Here is a 19,429-nt window from a genome sequence, read left to right on the forward strand (position 1 = left end):
TAACAGTTTATGTGGTGCTGATATCTGGTTCAATAACAGTTTATGTGGTGCTGATATCTGGTTCAATAACAGTTTATATGGTGCTGATATCTGGTTCAATAACAGTTTATGTGGTGCTGATATCTGGTTCAATAACAGTTTATATGGTGCTGATATCTGGTTCAATAACAGTTTATGTGGTGCTGATATCTGGTTCAATAACAGTTTATATGGTGCTGATATCTGGTTCAATAACAGTTTATGTGGTGCTGATATCTGGTTCAATAACAGTTTATATGGTGCTGATATCTGGTTCAATAACAGTTTATGTGGTGCTGATATCTGGTTCAATAACAGTTTATATGGTGCTGATATCTGGTTCAATAACAGTTTATGTGGTGCTGATATCTGGTTCAATAACAGTTTATATGGTGCTGATATCTGGTTCAATAACAGTTTATGTGGTGCTGATATCTGGTTCAATAACAGTTTATGTGGTGCTGATATCTGGTTCAATAACAGTTTATATGGTGCTGATATCTGGTTCAATAACAGTTTATGTGGTGCTGATATCTGGTTCAATAACAGTTTATGTGGTGCTGATATCTGGTTCAATAACAGTTTATGTGGTGCTGATATCTGGTTCAATAACAATTTATATGGTGCTGATATCTGGTTCAATAACAGTTTATGTGGTGCTGATATCTGGTTCAATAACAGTTTATGTGGTGCTGATATCTGGTTCAATAACAGTTTATATGGTGCTGATATCTGGTTCAATAACAGTTTATGTGGTGCTGATATCTGGTTCAATAACAGTTTATGTGGTGCTGATATCTGGTTCAATAACAGTTTATGTGGTGCTGATATCTGGTTCAATAACAGTTTATGTGGTGCTGATATCTATTTCAATAACAGTTGGTGGTTCTACCACTCTCCCATCTCTTCCTCTCCCCCCTCCTCTCCTCTCTTCTCCTCCCATCTCCCCTTACCTCCACCTCCCCCCTCCTCTCCTCTCCTCCCCTCTCCCCTTACCTCCACCTCCCCCCTCCTCTCCTCTCCTCTCCTCTCTTCCTTTCTCCTCCCATCTCCCCTTACCTCCACCTCCACCTCCCCCCTCCTCTCCTCTCCTCTCCTCCCATCTCCCTTACCTCCACCTCCCCCCTCCTCTCCTCTCCTCTCCTCTCTTCCTTTCTCCTCCCATCTCCCCTTACCTCCACCTCCACCTCCCCCCTCCTCTCCTCTCCTCTCCTCCCATCTCCCTTACCTCCACCTCCCCCCTCCTCTCCTCTCCTTCTCTCCCCTCTCCTCCCCTCTCCCTAAGACCAGAGAAAGGGAAGGGAGAGGGACACAGAATAAAATAATTTTGTCATTATATTCTGTATGGAGAGTGAATTATCCCCATCCTCTATCTGACAATCTGATGTTCTCCTCTGTTAAAGCCTCATTTATCTCTGATATCTTCTCCTCTGTTACAGGCTCAGTTATCTCTGATATGTTCTCCTCTGTTAAAGTCTCATTTATCTCTGATATGTTCTCCTCTGTTAAAGTCTCATTTATCTCTGATATGTTCTCCTCTGTTAAAGTCTCATTTATCTCTGATATGTTCTCCTCTGTTAATGTCTCATTTATCTCTGATATGTTCTCCTCTGTTAAAGTCTCAGTTATCTCTGATATGTTCTCCTCTGTTAATGTCTCATTTATCTCTGATATGTTCTCCTCTGTTAAAGTCTCAGTTATCTCTGATATGTTCTCCTCTGTTAATGTCTCATTTATCTCTGATATGTTCTCCTCTGTTACAGGCGCAGTTATCTCTGATATGTTCTCCTCTGTTAAAGTCTCATTTATCTCTGATATGTTCTCCTCTGTTAAAGTCTCATTAGTCTCTGATGTATTATGGTACGGTAGCTAGCTAGGCTATGGATGAGTCCCAAATGGTACCCAATTCCCTATATAGTACACTACCCTATGGGCCCTGGTCAAAAGCAGTGCACTGTATAGGGAACAGGGTGCCATTTGGGATGCACTGTCTCTCTGTCATTTGGTTTCAAGAAGGCTGAATCTTTCTGTTAAAATGCAAATGATCACCTCTTGTCCTAAAGTGAATGGCTAGGATATTGCTTTAGTCATTCAGATGACTGAAGAGGAATATTACCATACACATGAATAATCATCATCCGCTATCTGTCCCTCTCTTCAGGTTCTGGCAGTTAGCCAGACCAGGGGACAACTCATCATCCGCTATCTGTCCCTCTCTTCAGGTTCTGACAGTTAGCCAGACCAGGGGACAACTCATCATCCGCTATCTGTCCCTCTCTTCAGGTTCTGGCAGTTAGCCAGACCAGGGGACAAACAGAGAATGCGTGTCTCAAATGGCTCCCTATTCCCTATATCCCTCAAACTCAACTCTGGTCCTCCAAGTCAGTTCCACTGCATGTTTTCATTGTTGCCCTCTAATCAGGGCCTGATTTAGACCTGGGACACCAGTCATTGTTCCCCTGTAATCAGGGACTGATTTAGACCTGGGACACCAGTCATTGTTCCCCTGTAATCAGGGACTGAGTTAGACCTGGGACATCAGATGTGTGCAGCAGGCTCCGGACCTCCTAGGGCCAGAGTTAATTTATATATGGTGGATTACTGACCACAGCCCTATGGTCATATTACAGTGGAGTCTGCTGAGGGGAGAACGGCTCACAATAATGTCTGGAATGGAGTAAATGGAATGGCATCAAACCATGTGTTTCATGTATTTGATACCTTTCCACTCATTCCGCACCAGTCATTACCACGAGCCCCGTCCTCCCCAATTAAGGTGCCACCAACCTCCTGTGGGTCATAAGTAGTGCACTACATAGGGGATAGGGTGCCATTTTGGAGGCAACCCAAGGCTTTAATTAGAAATTGAGTGTAGGATTAAATTGGCTATTGCCAAGTTACATTCAGATGGACATTTCATGTATTGAGATAGTCACTAGTGAAAGTCTACACAACCCCTTGCACAGTCTTCACATTTCCTGCTTTAAAATTACATCTAAAGAGATAAAATCAGATTTTTAACCCTATTGATCTACACAACCGATTCCACATTTTCATAGAGAAATAATTAAAAATAAAAATGGATTTACTAATAAAAATGGATTTACTAAGAAATTGTAAATGAGGATAATTGATTGCATATGTCTTCACACACCAGAGTATGAAGACATGAATACTGGGTGGAATCACTTGTGGCAGCCATTACAGCTGTGAATCAATGTGAATAAGATTCTACCAACCTTGTACAACTCTTAGGGCAACATATATCCATTGTGTTTGTCAAAATTGTTTCAAGCTCAGTAAATTTGGTGGGAATCAATGACGGACAGCAATATTCAAACCAGATTTTTAATCAGATTTAAGTCAAGACTGAGACTGGACTATTCAGGAACACTCAACACCTCTTGGAAAGACATTCTGGTGTTTTTTTTATGCCAAAGAAACACAATAATTGCTTTACGAGTCAATTTAATGTGTGCAAATCAAATCAAATGTTATTTGTCACACACTCCGAATACAACAGGTGTAGACCTTACAGTGAAATGCTGACTTACAGGCCCTAACAACAGTGCAGTTTTAAGAAAATTAAACATTTAAAAAGTATGAAATAAAAGTAATAAATAATTAGAGCAGCAGTTGGATAGCAATAGCGAGGCTCAATAGGGGGGGTTTAGGTTTTCAGAAGATTGAGGCAGGTTTTCCTCAAACTTTTTTCCTGGGCTTTGTCCCTTTCATATTTATTTTGATCCTGACAAACTCCCCAGTCCCTGCCGGTGACAAGAATACCCATAACAGGATTCTGCCACCACAATATTTGACAATACAAAAAGGAATCAACAACATGGCAAACAACATTACTGGCCTGTAAGGACAAAGTGAAAAGAAGGATGCCTGTGTTAAATAATCCACTCCAGATCATCCATTCTGATTACAACAAGGCTGTTAAGTAATACTACAAGACAACATGGCAAAGATGTAAACTTTTTGGACAAAATTTAAAACTACAGGTTTGGGTCAAATCCAATGCAGTACAACACAGAGTGAAATTCTCTGTATTTTCAAGTAATGTGGTGGCAGCATCATGTTATGGGTATGCTTCTCACCAGCAGGGACTGGGGAGTTTGTCAGGAGCAAAATAAATATAAAAAGAGAAAAAAGTTAAAGTTTTTTTGCATGACAATAACAGACATTTTAATGCCAAAGACACACCAGAGTTGCTTTCCAATAGGTGTTGATTGTTCCTGAGTGGTCCAGTCTCAGTCCTGACAAAAATTTGCTTGAAAATCAGAGACACGGTTAGAATAATGCTGTCCATCAATGATTGCCAACCAAATTTACTGAGCTTGAGCAATTTTTACAAAAACAATGGACATACAGTGTATTCGGAAAGTATTCAGACCCCTTGACTTTTTCCACATTTTGTTACGTTACAGCCTTATTCTAAAATGGATTAAATTACATTTTTTTACTCATCAATTTACACACAATACCCCATAATGACAAAGCAAATTTATTCAAAATAAAAAGCTGAAATACCTTATTTACATAAGTATTCAGACCCTTTGCTATGAGACTTTAAATTGAGCTCAGGTGCATCCTGTTTCCATTGATCATCCTTGAGATGTTTCTACAACTTGATTGGAGTCCACCTGTGGTAAATTCAATTGATTGGACATGATTTGGAAAGGCACACACCTGTCTAAATAAAGGTCCTACAGTTGACAGTGCATGTCAGAGCAAAAACCAAGCCATGAGGTCAAAGGAATTGTCCGTAGAGCTCCGAGACAGAATTGTGTTGAGGCACAGTTCTGGGGAAGGGTACCAAAACATTTCTGTAGCATTGAAGATCCCCAAGAACACAGCGGCCTCCATCATTCTTAAATGGAAGAAGTTTGGAACCACCTAGACTCTTCCTAGAGCTGACCGCCCGGCCAAACTGAGCAATCCCGATGGACACTCTGACAGAGCTCCAGTGTTCCTCTGTGGAGATGGGACAATCTTCGAGAAGGACAACCATCTCTGCAGCACTCCACTAATCAGGACTTTATGGTAGAGTGGCCAGACGGAAGCCACTCCTCAGTAAAATGCACAACAGCCTGCTTGGAGTTTGCCAAAAGACACCAAAAGACTCTCAGTCCATGAGAAACAACATTCTCTGGTCTAATGAAACCAAGATTCAACTCTTTGGCCTGAATGCCAAGCGTCACGTCTGGAGGAAACCTGGCACCATCCCTACGGTGAAGCATGCTGGTGGCAGCATCATGCTGTGGTGATGTTTTTCAGCGGCAAGGACTGAGAGACTAGTCACAATCAAGGGAAAGATGAACGGAGCAAAGTACAGCGAGATCCTTGATGAAAACCTGCTCCAGAGCACTCAGGACCTCAGACTGGGGGTGACGGTTCATCTTCCAACAGGACAACAACCTTAAGCACACAGCCAAGACAACGCAGGAGTGGCTTCGGGACAAGTCTCTGAATGTCCTTGAGTGGCCCAGCCAGAGCCCGGACTTGAACCTGATCGAACATCTCTGGAGAGACCTGAATGTAGCTGTGCAGTGACTCTCCCCATCCAACCTGACAGAGCTTGAGAGGATCTGCAGAGAAGAATTGGAGAAACTCCCCAAATACAGCTGTGCCAAGCTTGTAGCGTCATACCCAAGAAGACTCGAGGCTGTAATCGCTGTCAAAGGTGCTTCAACAAAGTACTATGTAAAGGGTCTGAATACTTAAGTAAATGTGATATTTCACTTTTTTATTTTCTATAGATTTGCTCAAATTTATAAAAACATGTTTTTGCTTTGTCATTATGGAGTACTGTTTTAGAATAAGGGTGTAACGTAACAAAATGTGGAAAAAGTCAAGGGGTCTGAATATTTTCCGAATGCTCTGTATGTTGCGCTAAGAGTTGGTAGAATATTATAAAAAATGATTCACCACTGTAATGGCTGCCAAAGGTGCTTCCACCAAGTATTAACTCTGGGGGGGTGAAGACATACGCAATCAAGACGTCTTCAGGTCATTTTTTTATTTAACTAATTTTGAACATTTTCCGCAACTTTTTTTCACTTAGAAAATATGGAGTAGGTTGTGTAGACCTGTAGGGGAAAAAATCAAATGTAATCCCTTTTTTAAATGTAATCCCTTTTGAAATGTAATCCCTTTTGAAATGTAATCCCTTTTGAAATGTAATCCCTTTTTTAAATGTAATCCCTTTTGAAATGTAATCCCTTTTGAAATGTAATCCCTTTTGAAATGTAATCCCTTTTTAAATGTAATCCCTTTTGAAATGTCATCTTAAAACTGTGCAAGGGGCGTGTAGACTTTCACTAGGCACTATAAATATACAAAAAACATTACAAAGTATATAGTCTGCATCCCAAATGGCACCCTATTCCCCATATAGTGAACTACATAGGGAACATGGTCCCATTAGGGACTCACAGATTATTTCTGGTTTCGACATACCTGCCATGGTTGAAATCCCAAGGATCACACCTATGGACAACTCAATCTGCGTGCCCTAAAAACCGAAACACACAGACACCATCATCAATACTCTGTTGTTATTTGTTAAGGCCATGTGGGAAAACCAAACACCTGATATATGTTTATATAGTATGTGTTTCATGCTGTAATGAAAAACCACCGCTGAAAGCTAAGCTTTTGTATTCAACTTCAATGAGTTATTTGTGTCCCTCAGAATGAAAGTATTTGAATGAGGTTAAATGAGTTAGATATGGATAAAAGAGTCTGCTAAGTGGCAAAAAATGAATGTCAACATTTTGAAAAGATAAAATAGAATTGACAAACTCTCTAGTTACAGTAAATGACAGATACCAGATTCTCACTTCAATCTTAATGAAACAGATCTCTACCACATATTACTGTAGAATCTATCTAATATTACTGTAATACTAGTATGGATAGAGATCTACCACATATTACTGTAGAATCTATCTAATATTACTGTAATACTAGTATGGATAGAGATCTACCACATATTACTGTAGAATCTATCTAGCATTACTGTAATACTAGTATGGATAGAGCTCTACCACATATTACTGTATAATATATCTAGCATTACTGTAATACTAGTATGGATAGAGGGCTACAGCATATTACTGTATAATATATCTAGCATTACTGTAATACTAGTATGGATAGAGGGCTACAGCATATTACTGTATAATATATCTAGCATTACTGTAATACTAGTATGGATAGAGGGCTACAGCATATTACTGTATAATATATCTAGCATTACTGTAATACTAGTATGGATAGAGGGCTACCACAGCGACACAGATCTAAACATGATATTCATTTGATAAAGTGGTGTAACTTACAGCTACAATCATGATGGCATTGTCCAGAAAACCAAATCCTACAAAAGGAATGGCGTTGTGTAGAAGAACTGCAAAGGAAGAACACACACAACATACCATTTAACATCCCACACATGTACTGGAAACTTGAAGAAGTGATGAGACACAGTGAACCTGGATGAACATTGGCAGTTACAAACGGGGAGAAAAGTGAATTCTACATAACACAGCCCACTGTAGTCAGTTCTACTTCTGGCCAAATGTTCTCTGGTACGAGACCAAAATAGGGAGGTGTTGCAAAACATTGGCCTTCTGATTCAACTAATCAAAGCAAAGGAATCTGTCTTGAACCTGAATGAACTCATTCTAACCCTATTGGCCATCAATGTGGAATTCTTTTCCACTCTAGTCATCAACCCGGGTATACTGCATGATAGTCATCAGTTCAGCCCTGGTAGAATATGTGGGCTGGGAATGTGTCTGAGAGCCCAGTGACAGGGAGGAAACAAATCTGGCAAAAAAGTGATGAGACTCCACTGTTTCATATATGAATCCTCCAGCGTTCTCCACTGTTTCATATATGAATCCTCCAGCGTTCTCCACTGTTTCATATATGAATCCTCCAGCGTTCTCCACTGTTTCATATATGAATCCTCCAGCGTTCTCCACTGTTTCATATATGAATCCTCCAGCGTTCCCCACTGTTTCATATATGAATCCTCCAGCGTTCTCCACTGTTTCATATATGAATCCTCCAGCGTTCTCCACTGTTTCATATATGAATCCTCCAGCGTTCTCCACTGTTTCATATATGAATCCTCCAGCGTTCCCCACTGTTTCATATATGAATCCTCCAGCGTTCTCCACTGTTTCATATATGAATCCTCCAGCGTTCCCCACTGTTTCATATATGAATCCTCCAGCGTTCTCCACTGTTTCATATATGAATCCTCCAGCGTTCTCCACTGTTTCATATATGAATCCTCCAGCGTTCTCCACTGTTTCATATATGAATCCTCCAGCGTTCTCCACTGTTTCATATATGAATCCTCCAGCGTTCTCCACTGTTTCATATATGAATCCTCCAGCGTTCTCCACTGTTTCATATATGAATCCTCCAGCGTTCTCCACTGTTTCATATATGAATCCTCCAGCGTTCTCCACTGTTTCATATATGAATCCTCCAGCGTTCTCCACTGTTTCATATATGAATCCTCCAGCGTTCTCCACTGTTTCATATATGAATCCTCCAGCGTTCTCCACTGTTTCATATATGAATCCTCCAGCGTTCTCCACTGTTTCATATATGTATCTCTCTTTTCAAAGACATCTCACTCTTTTCAAAGACATCTCTCTCTCTTTTCAAAGACATCTCACTCTTTTCAAAGACATCTCTCTCTCTTTTCAAAGACATCTCTCTCTCTTTTCAAAGACATCTCTCTCTCTTTTCAAAGACATCTCACTCTTTTCAAAGACATCTCTCTCTCTTTTCAAAGACATCTCACTCTTTTCAAAGACATCTCTCTCTCTTTTCAAAGACATCTCACTCTTTTCAAAGACATCTCTCTCTCTTTTCAAAGACATCTCACTCTTTGTTTTCTTCCTCTCTTACCGTATCTCAGCTGAGCCGATGTGGGAGGGGCGATTACCATTTCCCCTGAAGAAGGAGGAAAAAGAAAACATGTCATTACTATGGAGAAGAAGTCAGTCCTGTCTGGAAGGACATGTCATTACTATGGAGAAGAAGTCAGTCCTGTCTGGAAGGACATGTCATTACTATGGAGAAGAAGTCAGTCCTGTCTGGAAGGACATGTCATTACTATGGAGAAGAAGTCAGTCCTGTCTGGAAGGACATGTCATTAGTATGGAGAAGAAGTCAGTCCTGTCTGGAAGGACATGTCATTACTATGGAGAAGAAGTCAGTCCTGTCTGGACGGACATGTCATTACTATGGAGAAGAAGTCAGTCCTGTCTGGAAGGACATGTCATTACTATGGAGAAGAAGTCAGTCCTGTCTGGAAGGACATGTCATTACTATGGAGAAGAAGTCAGTCCTGTCTGGAAGGACATGTCATTATTATGGAGAAGAAGTCAGTCCTGTCTGGAAGGACATGTCATTACTATGGAGAAGAAGTCAGTCCTGTCTGGAAGGACATGTCATTACTATGGAGAAGAAGTCAGTCCTGTCTGGAAGGACATGTCATTACTATGGAGAAGAAGTCAGTCCTGTCTGGAAGGACATGTCATTACTATGGAGAAGAAGTCAGTCCTGTCTGGAAGGACATGTCATTACTATGGAGAAGAAGTCAGTCCTGTCTGGAAGGACATGTCATTACTATGGAGAAGAAGTCAGTCCTGTCTGGAAGGACATGTCATTACTATGGAGAAGAAGTCAGTCCTGTCTGGAAGGACATGTCATTACTATGGAGAAGAAGTCAGTCCTGTCTGGAAGGACATGTCATTACTATGGAGAAGAAGTCAGTCCTGTCTGGAAGGACATGTCATTACTATGGAGAAGAAGTCAGTCCTGTCTGGAAGGACATGTCATTTTATGGAGAAGAAGTCAGTCCTGTCTGGAAGGACATGTCATTACTATGGAGAAGAAGTCAGTCCTGTCTGGAAGGACATGTCATTACTATGGAGAAGAAGTCAGTCCTGTCTGGAAGGACATGTCATTACTGTGGAGAAGAAGTCAGTCCTGTCTGGAAGGACATGTCATTACTGTGGAGAAGAAGTCAGTCCTGTCTGGAAGGACATGTCATTACTGTGGAGAAGAAGTCAGTCCTGTCTGGAAGGACATGTCATTACTGTGGAGAAGAAGTCAGTCCTGTCTGGAAGGACATGTCATTACTGTGGAGAAGAAGTCAGTCCTGTCTGGAAGGACATGTCATTACTATGGAGAAGAAGTCAGTCCTGTCTGGAAGGACATGTCATTACTGTGGAGAAGAAGTCAGTCCTGTCTGGAAGGACATGTCATTACTGTGGAGAAGAAGTCAGTCCTGTCTGGAAGGACATGTCATTACTGTGGAGAAGAAGTCAGTCCTGTCTGGAAGGACATGTCATTACTGTGGAGAAGAAGTCAGTCCTGTCTGGAAGGACATGTCATTACTGTGGAGAAGAAGTCAGTCCTGTCTGGAAGGACATGTCATTACGGTGGAGAAGAAGTCAGTCCTGTCTGGAAGGACATGTCATTACTGTGGAGAAGAAGTCAGTCCTGTCTGGAAGGACATGTCATTACTGTGGAGAAGAAGTCAGTCCTGTCTGGAAGGACATGTCATTACTATGGAGAAGAAGTCAGTCCTGTCTGGAAGGACATGTCATTACTATGGAGAAGAAGTCAGTCCTGTCTGGAAGGACATGTCATTACTGTGGAGAAGAAGTCAGTCCTGTCTGGAAGGAAATGACAGGATCTGAGAGTCAGGACACAGAGCAGGGATGGAGCCAGGCAGAGGGACAGAGAGACAGAGGAGCAGAGGGACAGAGACAGAGGGACAGAGGAGCAAAGGGACAGAGAGACAGAGGAGCAAAGGGACAGATGTGTCCCAGGCCGATGGGACAGGGGTAAGAGGGGGACTGTCGTTGTGTCCCAAATGGCAACCTATCCCTATTAAGTGCCCTACTTTTCACCAGGGCCCATAGGGAATAGGGTGCCATTTGGGACTCAGCCTGTGGAATTACATTGAAATCCCATTCTTAACACATTAAAATACAAAACGGTGAGTATTAATGGTATGTGAAATGTCCAGTAGGGTAATGCCATGCTCTGCCAACCAGGACCCACAGGAGTACTACCCTGCGTCCCAACTGGTTCCCTATTCCCTATATAGTGCACTACTGCAGGCCAGGGCCCATAGGTCTCTGGTTAAAAGTAGTGCACTATGTAGGGAGTAGGGTGCCATTTGGGCTAAGTCCATGTCTGCCAGCCTACAGATTAAGTCTGTCTGCCTTTCAAAATAGTGTCTGACACTATGAGCACAAATACTCAGCATTCAATTATCTCTATGCCCTTAGAGTCTGAGAGTAGGATCTTAATTTGATCACACTGTTGCAGGATAACTTTCCTGAAATGCAGGACATTTAAAAATGTTTAGTGAATTTGAGGTTTAAAAAGGCTTCTAAAGTTTGTAATTTCCACTTTGAAATGTCAGACTTGACCCTTAAGAAAAATGTATTTCGGACCCTTATGAAAAATGTATCAACCCTTACAAAAATGTACATTTGTTGTAATCCACATAATAATTATTTCACTACACCCTCAATAACATCTGCTAAATATGTGTGTGTGACCAATAAAATTTGATTTGATTATAATTCACATTTCCTGTTGCCGCAGGATTATTTTCCTGCTGTAGCAAACTGGCTCAAATTAAGATCCTACATCTGTATCCCAAATAAATGTCTATGTAGGGTTTATTCATGCCTATGTAAGGTTTATTCATGTCTATGTAGGATTTATTCATGTCTATGCCTCTGAGGCTGTGTTAGTTTAGTGTAGGGTTTATTCATGCCTATGTAGGGTTTATTCATATCTATGTATGGTTTATTCATGTATATGTATGGTTTATTCATGTCTATGTATGGTTTATTCATGTCTATGTATGGTTTATTCATGTCTATGTAGGGTGTATTCATGTCTATGCCTCTGAAGCCATGTGTTAGTTTAGTGAAGGAATTATTCATGTCTATGTTGGATTTATTCATGTCTATGTAGGGTGTATTCATGTCTATGTAGGGCGTATTCATGTCTATGTAATGTTAATTCATGTCTATGTAGGATTTATTCATGTCTATGCCTCTGAGGCTATGTGTTAGTTTAGTGTAGGGTTTATTCATGCCTATGTAGGGTTTATTCATGTCTATGTAGGATTTATTAATGTCTATGTAGGGTTTATTCATGTCTATGTATGGTTTATTAATGTCTATGAAGGGTTTATTCATGTCTATGTATGGTTTATTCATGTATATGTAGGATTTATTCATGTCTATGTATGGTTTATTAATGTCTATGTATGGTTTATTCATGTCTATGTAGGGTGTATTCATGTCTATGCCTCTGAAGCCATGTGTTAGTTTAGTGAAGGGTTTATTCATGTCTATATAGGATTTATTCATGTCTATGTAATGTTTATTCATGTCTATTTAGGGTGTATTCATGTCTATGTAGGGTGTATTCATGTCTATGCCTCTGAGGCTATGTGTTAGTTTAGTGAGGGGTTTATTCATGTCTATGTAGGATTCTTTTATGTCTATGTATGGTGTATTCATGTCTATGTAGGGTGTATTCATGTCTATGCCTCTGAGGCTAAATGTTCGTTTAGTGAAGGGTTTATTCATGTCTATGTAGGGTGTATTCATGTCTATGCCTCTGAGGCTAAATGTTTGTTTAGTGAAGGGTTTATTCATGTCTATGTAGGGTGTATTCATGTCTATGTAGGGTGTATTCATGTCTATGTAGGGTGTATTCATGTCTATGCCTCTGAGGCTATGTGTTAGTTTAGTGAAGGGTGTATTAATGTCTATGTAGGGTGTATTCATGTCTATGTGTTAGTTTAGTGAAGGGTGTATTAATGTCTATGTAGGGTGTATTCATGTCTGTGTTAGTTTAGTGAAGGGTGTATTAATGTCTATGTAGGGTGTATTCATGTCTATGCCTCTGAGGCTATGTGTTAGTTTAGTGAAGGGTGTATTCATGTCTATGCCTCTGAGTCTATGTGTTAGTTTAGTGAAGGGTGTATTCATGTCTATGTAGGGTGTATTCATGTCTATGCCTCTGAGGCTATGTGTTAGTTTAGTGAAGGGTGTATTAATGTCTATGTAGGGTGTATTCATGTCTATGTGTTAGTTTAGTGAAGGGTGTATTAATGTCTATGTAGGGTGTATTCATGTCTATGTGTTAGTTTAGTGAAGGGTGTATTAATGTCTATGTAGGGTGTATTCATGTCTATGTGTTAGTTTAGTGAAGGGTGTATTAATGTCTATGTAGGGTGTATTCATGTCTATGTGTTAGTTTAGTGAAGGGTGTATTAATGTCTATGTAGGGTGTATTCATGTCTATGTGTTAGTTTAGTGAAGGGTGTATTCATGTCTATGTAGGGTGTATTCATCTATATGTGTTAGTTTAGTGAAGGGTGTATTAATGTCTATGTAGGGTGTATTCATGTCTATGTAGGGTGTATTCATGTCTATGTGATAGTTTAGTGAAGGGTGTATTCATGTCTACGTAGGGTGTATTCATGTCTATGTAGGGTGTATTCATGTCTATGTAGGGTGTATTCATGTCTATGTGTTAGTTTAGTGAAGGGTGTATTAATGTCTATGTGTTAGTTTAGTGAAGGGTGTATTCATGTCTATGTAGGGTGTATTCATGTCTATGTAGGGTGTATTCATGTCTATGTAGGGTGTATTCATGTCTATGTAGGGTGTATTCATGTCTATGTGTTAGTTTAGTGAAGGGTGTATTAATGTCTATGTAGGGTGTATTCATGTCTATGTGTTAGTTTAGTGAAGGGTGTATTCATGTCTATGTAGGGTGTATTCATGTCTATGTGTTAGTTTAGTCAAGGGTGTATTCATGTCTATGTAGGGTGTATTCATGTCTATGTGTTAGTTTAGTGAAGGGTGTATTCATGTCTATGTAGGGTGTATTCATGTCTATGTGTTCGTTTAGTGAAGGTTTCTCAGAAATGTAAAACACAAGTCAGTCTTTTCTATTTTATTCTCCACATATTATAATTTCATTCAGGCAGTATGCTTTATACACACACCACACACCACACACACACACACACACACACACACACACACACACACACACACACACACACACACACACACACACACACACACACACACACACACACCCCACACACACACACACACGCCGCCACACAGGGTGTAATATCCTATGAAGTTTCTGGACTGAGTTTGGAATGACAAGGTTTACTCCTACTACGGTTTCCTACCCTGAGGTGACCTCATGATGCTGCCGCAATGTTAACACGATGGAGACCTGTTCATTCAGCCTCAAGACCACAGTATTCAGCAGGTAGATGGTTCTGATTAACTTCCACCATGATGATATAACACAAGGCTCATATCCCTGAAGCATCGCGCTGATGGAGAACAGAAAAATACATTTCAATACTGCTTCAAGTGGCAATCTGGGATTCTAACAACACAGCAGATACCCGCCACTTGTTTTGGTAAACAGCTGAGTGACGGGTCTGTAATGGATCTATAACGACATAAATATAGGCATAATTTATGTGGTGGGGTCAGGGGTCAGCTACCTCGGTCTACGCTATTGTGCAAATCATGGGTTGATAATTGAATCAATATGGGTGCATAATGTGCTTGAGGAGAGAGGAGGACACTGACAGTAGATACAAACCATTAGTGTATTATTCAGTGCACACTACGGTGGTGGAGGGTGGAAAACACTACGGAGGAGGAGGGTGGAAAACACTACGGAGGAGGAGGGTGGAAAACACTACGGAGGAGGGTGGAAAACACTACGGAGGAGGAGGGTGGAAAACACTACGGTGGAGGAGGGTGGAAAACACTACGGAGGAGGAGGGTGGAAAACACTACGGAGGAGGAGGGTGGAAAACACTACGGAGGAGGAGGGTGGAAAACAGTACGGAGGAGGGTGGAAAACAGTACGGAGGAGGGTGGAAAACACTACGGAGGAGGAGGGTGGAAAACACTACGGAGGAGGAGGGTGGAAAACACTACGGAGGAGGAGGGTGGAAAACACTACGGAGGAGGAGGGTGGAAAACACTATGGAGGAGGAGGGTGGAAAACACTACGGAGGAAGGTGGAAAACACTACGGAGGAGGAGGGTGGAAAACACTACGGAGGAGGAGGGTGGAAAACACTGCGGAGGAGGAGGGTGGAAAACACTACGGTGGAGGAGGGTGGAAAACACTACGGAGGAGGGTGGAAAACACTACGGAGGAGGGTGGAAAACACTACGGAGGAGGAGGGTGGAAAACACTACGGAGGAGGAGGGTAGAAAACACTACGGAGGAGGAGGGTGGAAAACACTACGGAGGAGGAGGGTGGAAAACTACGGTGGAGGAGGGTGGAAAACACTACGGAGGAGGAGGGTGGAAAACACTACGGAGGAGGGTGGAAAACACTACGGAGGAGGGTTGAAAACACTACGGAGGAGGAGGGTGGAAAACACTACGGTGGAGGAGGGTGGAAAACACTACGGAGGAGGAGGGTGGAAAACACTACGGAGGAGGAGGGTGGAAAACACTACGGAGGAGGGTGGAAAACACTACGGAGGAGGGTGGAAAACACTACGGAGGAGGAGGGTGGAAAACACTACGGAGGAGGAGGGTGGAAAACACTACGGAGGAGGAGGGTGGAAAACACTACGGAGGAGGAGGGTGGAAAACACTATGGAGGAGGAGGGTGGAAAACACTACGGAGGAAGGTGGAAAACACTACGGAGGAGGAGGGTGGAAAACACTACGGAGGAGGAGGGTGGAAAACACTACGGAGGAGGGTGGAAAACACTACGGAGTAGGAGGGTGGAAAACACTACGGAGGAGGAGGGTGGAAAACACTACGGAGGAGGAGGGTGGAAAACACTACGGAGGAGGAGGGTGGAAAACACTACGGAGGAGGAGGGTAGAAAACACTACGGAGGAGGAGGGTGGAAAACACTACGGAGGAGGAGGGTGGAAAACACTACGGAGGAGGAGGGTGGAAAACACTACGGAGGAGGAGGGTGGAAAACACTACGGAGGAGGAGGGTGGAAAACACTACGGAGGAGGAGGGTGGAAAACACTACGGAGGAGGAGGGTGGACAACACTACGGAGGAGGAGGGTGGAAAACACTACGGAGGAGGAGGGTGGAAAACACTACGGAGGAGGAGGGTGGAAAACACTACGGTGGAGGAGGGTGGAAAACACTACGGAGGAGGGTGGAAAACACTACGGAGGAGGAGGGTGGAAAACACTACGGAGGAGGAGGGTGGAAAACACTACGGAGGAGGAGGGTGGAAAACACTACGGAGGAGGAGGGTGGAAAACACTACGGCGGAGGAGGGTGGATAACACTACGGAGGAGGAGGGTGGAAAACACTACGGAGGAGGGTGGAAAACACTACGGAGGAGGGTGGAAAACACTACGGAGGAGGAGGGTGGAAAACACTACGGTGGAGGAGGGTGGACAACACTACGGTGGAGGAGGGTGGAAAACACTACGGAGGAGGAGGGTGGAAAACACTACGGAGGAGGAGGGTGGAAAACACTACGGTGGAGGAGGGTGGACAACACTAAGGTGGAGGAGGGTGGAAAACACTACGGAGGAGGAGGGTGGAAAACACTACGGAGGAGGAGGGTGGAAAACACTACGGAGGAGGAGGGTGGAAAACACTACGGTGGAGGAGGGTGGACAACACTACGGTGGAGGAGGGTGGAAAACACTACGGAGGAGGAGGGTGGAAAACAGTACGGAGGAGGGTGGAAAACACTACGGAGGAGGAGGGTGGAAAACACTACGGAGGAGGAGGGTGGAAAACACTACGGAGGAGGAGGGTGGAAAACACTACGGAGGAGGGTGGAAAACACTACGGAGGAGGAGGGTGGAAAACACTACGGAGGAGGAGGGTGGAAAACACTACGGTGGAGGAGGGTGGAAAACACTACGGAGGAGGAGGGTGGAAAACACTACGGAGGAGGAGGGTGGAAAACACTACGGAGGAGGAGGGTGGAAAACACTACGGAGGAGGAGGGTGGAAAACACTACGGTGGAGGAGGGTGGAAAACACTACGGTGGAGGGTGGACAACACTACGGAGGAGGAGGGTGGAAAACACTACGGAGGAGGAGGGTGGAAAACACTACGGAGGAGGAGGGTGGAAAACACTACGGAGGAGGAGGGTGGAAAACACTACGGTGGAGGAGGGTGGAAAACACTACGGAGGAGGAGGGTGGAAAACACTACGGTGGAGGAGGGTGGAAAACACTACGGTGGAGGAGGGTGGAAAACACTACGGAGGAGGAGGGTGGAAAACACTACGGTGGAGGAGGGTGGAAAACACTACGGAGGAGGAGGGTGGAAAACACTACGGAGGAGGAGGGTGGAAAACACTACGGAGGAGGGTGGAAAACACTACGGTGGAGGAGGGTGGAAAACACTACGGTGGAGGAGGGTGGAAAACACTACGGAGGAGGAGGGTGGAAAACACCACGGAGGAGGAGGGTAGAAAACACTACGGAGGAGGAGGGTGGAAAACACTACGGAGGAGGAGGGTGGACAACACTACGGAGGAGGAGGGTGGAAAACACTACGGAGGAGGAGGTGGGTGGAAAACACTACGGAGGAGGAGGGTGGAAAACACTACGGAGGAGGAGGGTGGAAAACACTACGGAGGAGGGTGGAAAACACTACGGAGGAGGGTGGAAAACACTACGGAGGAGGAGGGTGGAAAACACTACGGTGGAGGAGGGTGGAAAACACTACGGAGGAGGAGGGTGGAAAACACTACGGAGGAGGAGGGTGGAAAACACTACGGAGGAGGAGGGTGGAAAACACTACGGAGGAGGAGGGTGGAAAACACTACGGTGGAGGAGGGTGGAAAACACTACGGTGGAGGGTGGACAACACTACGGAGGAGGAGGGTGGAAAACACTACGGAGGAGGAGGGTGGAAAACACTACGGAGGAGGAGGGTGGAAAACACTACGGAGGAGGAGGGTGGAAAACACTACGGTGGAGGAGGGTGGAAAACACTACGGAGGAGGAGGGTGGAAAACACTACGGTGGAGGAGGGTGGAAAACACTACGGTGGAGGAGGGTGGAAAACACTACGGAGGAGGAGGGTGGAAAACACTACGGTGGAGGAGGGTGGAAAACACTACGGAGGAGGAGGGTGGAAAACACTACGGAGGAGGAGGGTGGAAAACACTACGGAGGAGGGTGGAAAACACTACGGTGGAGGAGGGTGGAAAACACTACGGTGGAGGAGGGTGGAAAACACTACGGAGGAGGAGGGTGGAAAACACCACGGAGGAGGAGGGTAGAAAACACTACGGAGGAGGAGGGTGGAAAACACTACGGAGGAGGAGGGTGGACAACACTACGGAGGAGGAGGGTGGAAAACACTACGGAGGAGGAGGGTGGAAAACACTACGGAGGAGGAGGGTGGAAAACACTACGGAGGAGGGTGGAAAACACTACGGAGGAGGAGGGTGGAAAACACTACGGTGGAGGAGGGTGGAAAACACTACGGTGGAGGAGGGTGGAAAACACTACGGAGGAGGAGGGTGGAAAACACTATGGGGGAGGAGGGTGGAAAACACTACGGAGGAGGAGGGTGGAAAACACTACGGAGGAGGAGGGTGGAAAACACTACGGTGGAGGAGGGTGGAAAACACTACGGCGGAGGAGGGTGGAAAACACTACGGCGGAGGAGGGTGGAAAACACTACGGAGGAGGAGGGTGGAAAACACTACGGTGGAGGAGGGTGGAAAACACTACGGAGGAGGAGGGTGGAAAACACTACGGAGGAGGAGGGTGGAAAACACTACGGAGGAGGAGGGTGGAAAACACTACGGAGGAGGAGGGTGGAAAACACTACGGAGGAGGAGGGTGGACAACACTACGGAGGAGGAGGGTGGAAAACACTACGGTGGAAGGTGGAAAACACTACGGAGGAGGAGGGTGGAAAACACTACGGAGGAGGGTGGAAAACACTACGGAGGAGGAGGGTGGAAAACACTACGGTGGAGGAGGGTGGAAAACACTACGGAGGAGGAGGGTGGAAAACACTACGGAGGAGGAGGGTGGAAAACACTACGGTGGAGGAGGGTGGAAAACACTACGGTGGAGGAGGGTGGAAAACACTACGGAGGAGGAGGGTGGAAAACACTACGGAGGAGGGTGGAAAACACTACGGAGGAGGAAGGTGGAAAACACTACGGTGGAGGGTGGAAAACACTACGGAGGAGGAGGGTGGAAAACACTACGGAGGAGGAGGGTGGAAAACACTACGGAGGAGGAGGGTAGAAAACACTACGGAGGAGGGTGGAAAACACTACGGTGGAGGAGGGTGGAAAACACTACG

At 44.2% G+C, this 19,429-nt stretch overlaps 1 protein-coding gene across 1 annotated transcript in view; it reads right to left on the reverse strand.

The window, feature by feature from the left end:
- The window catches only part of LOC106598774 (transmembrane protein 65), a 101,754-nt gene that overhangs the window by 39,687 nt on the left and 42,638 nt on the right, over positions 1 to 19,429 (reverse strand). Inside the window, exons 3-5 of the mRNA XM_082959168.1 lie at positions 8,959 to 9,003; positions 7,368 to 7,435; positions 6,484 to 6,538 (exon numbers count right to left, since the gene is read on the reverse strand). Of these exons, the coding sequence (XP_082815294.1) occupies positions 6,484 to 6,538; positions 7,368 to 7,435; positions 8,959 to 9,003 (168 nt within the window). The remainder of the gene's footprint in view (positions 1 to 6,483; positions 6,539 to 7,367; positions 7,436 to 8,958; positions 9,004 to 19,429) is intronic.

The sequence above is a fragment of the Salmo salar genome, chromosome 02 (assembly GCF_965601325.2).
Source record: "Salmo salar chromosome 02, fSalSal1, whole genome shotgun sequence".
In the NCBI taxonomy this organism is placed as follows: Eukaryota; Metazoa; Chordata; class Actinopteri; order Salmoniformes; family Salmonidae; genus Salmo; species Salmo salar.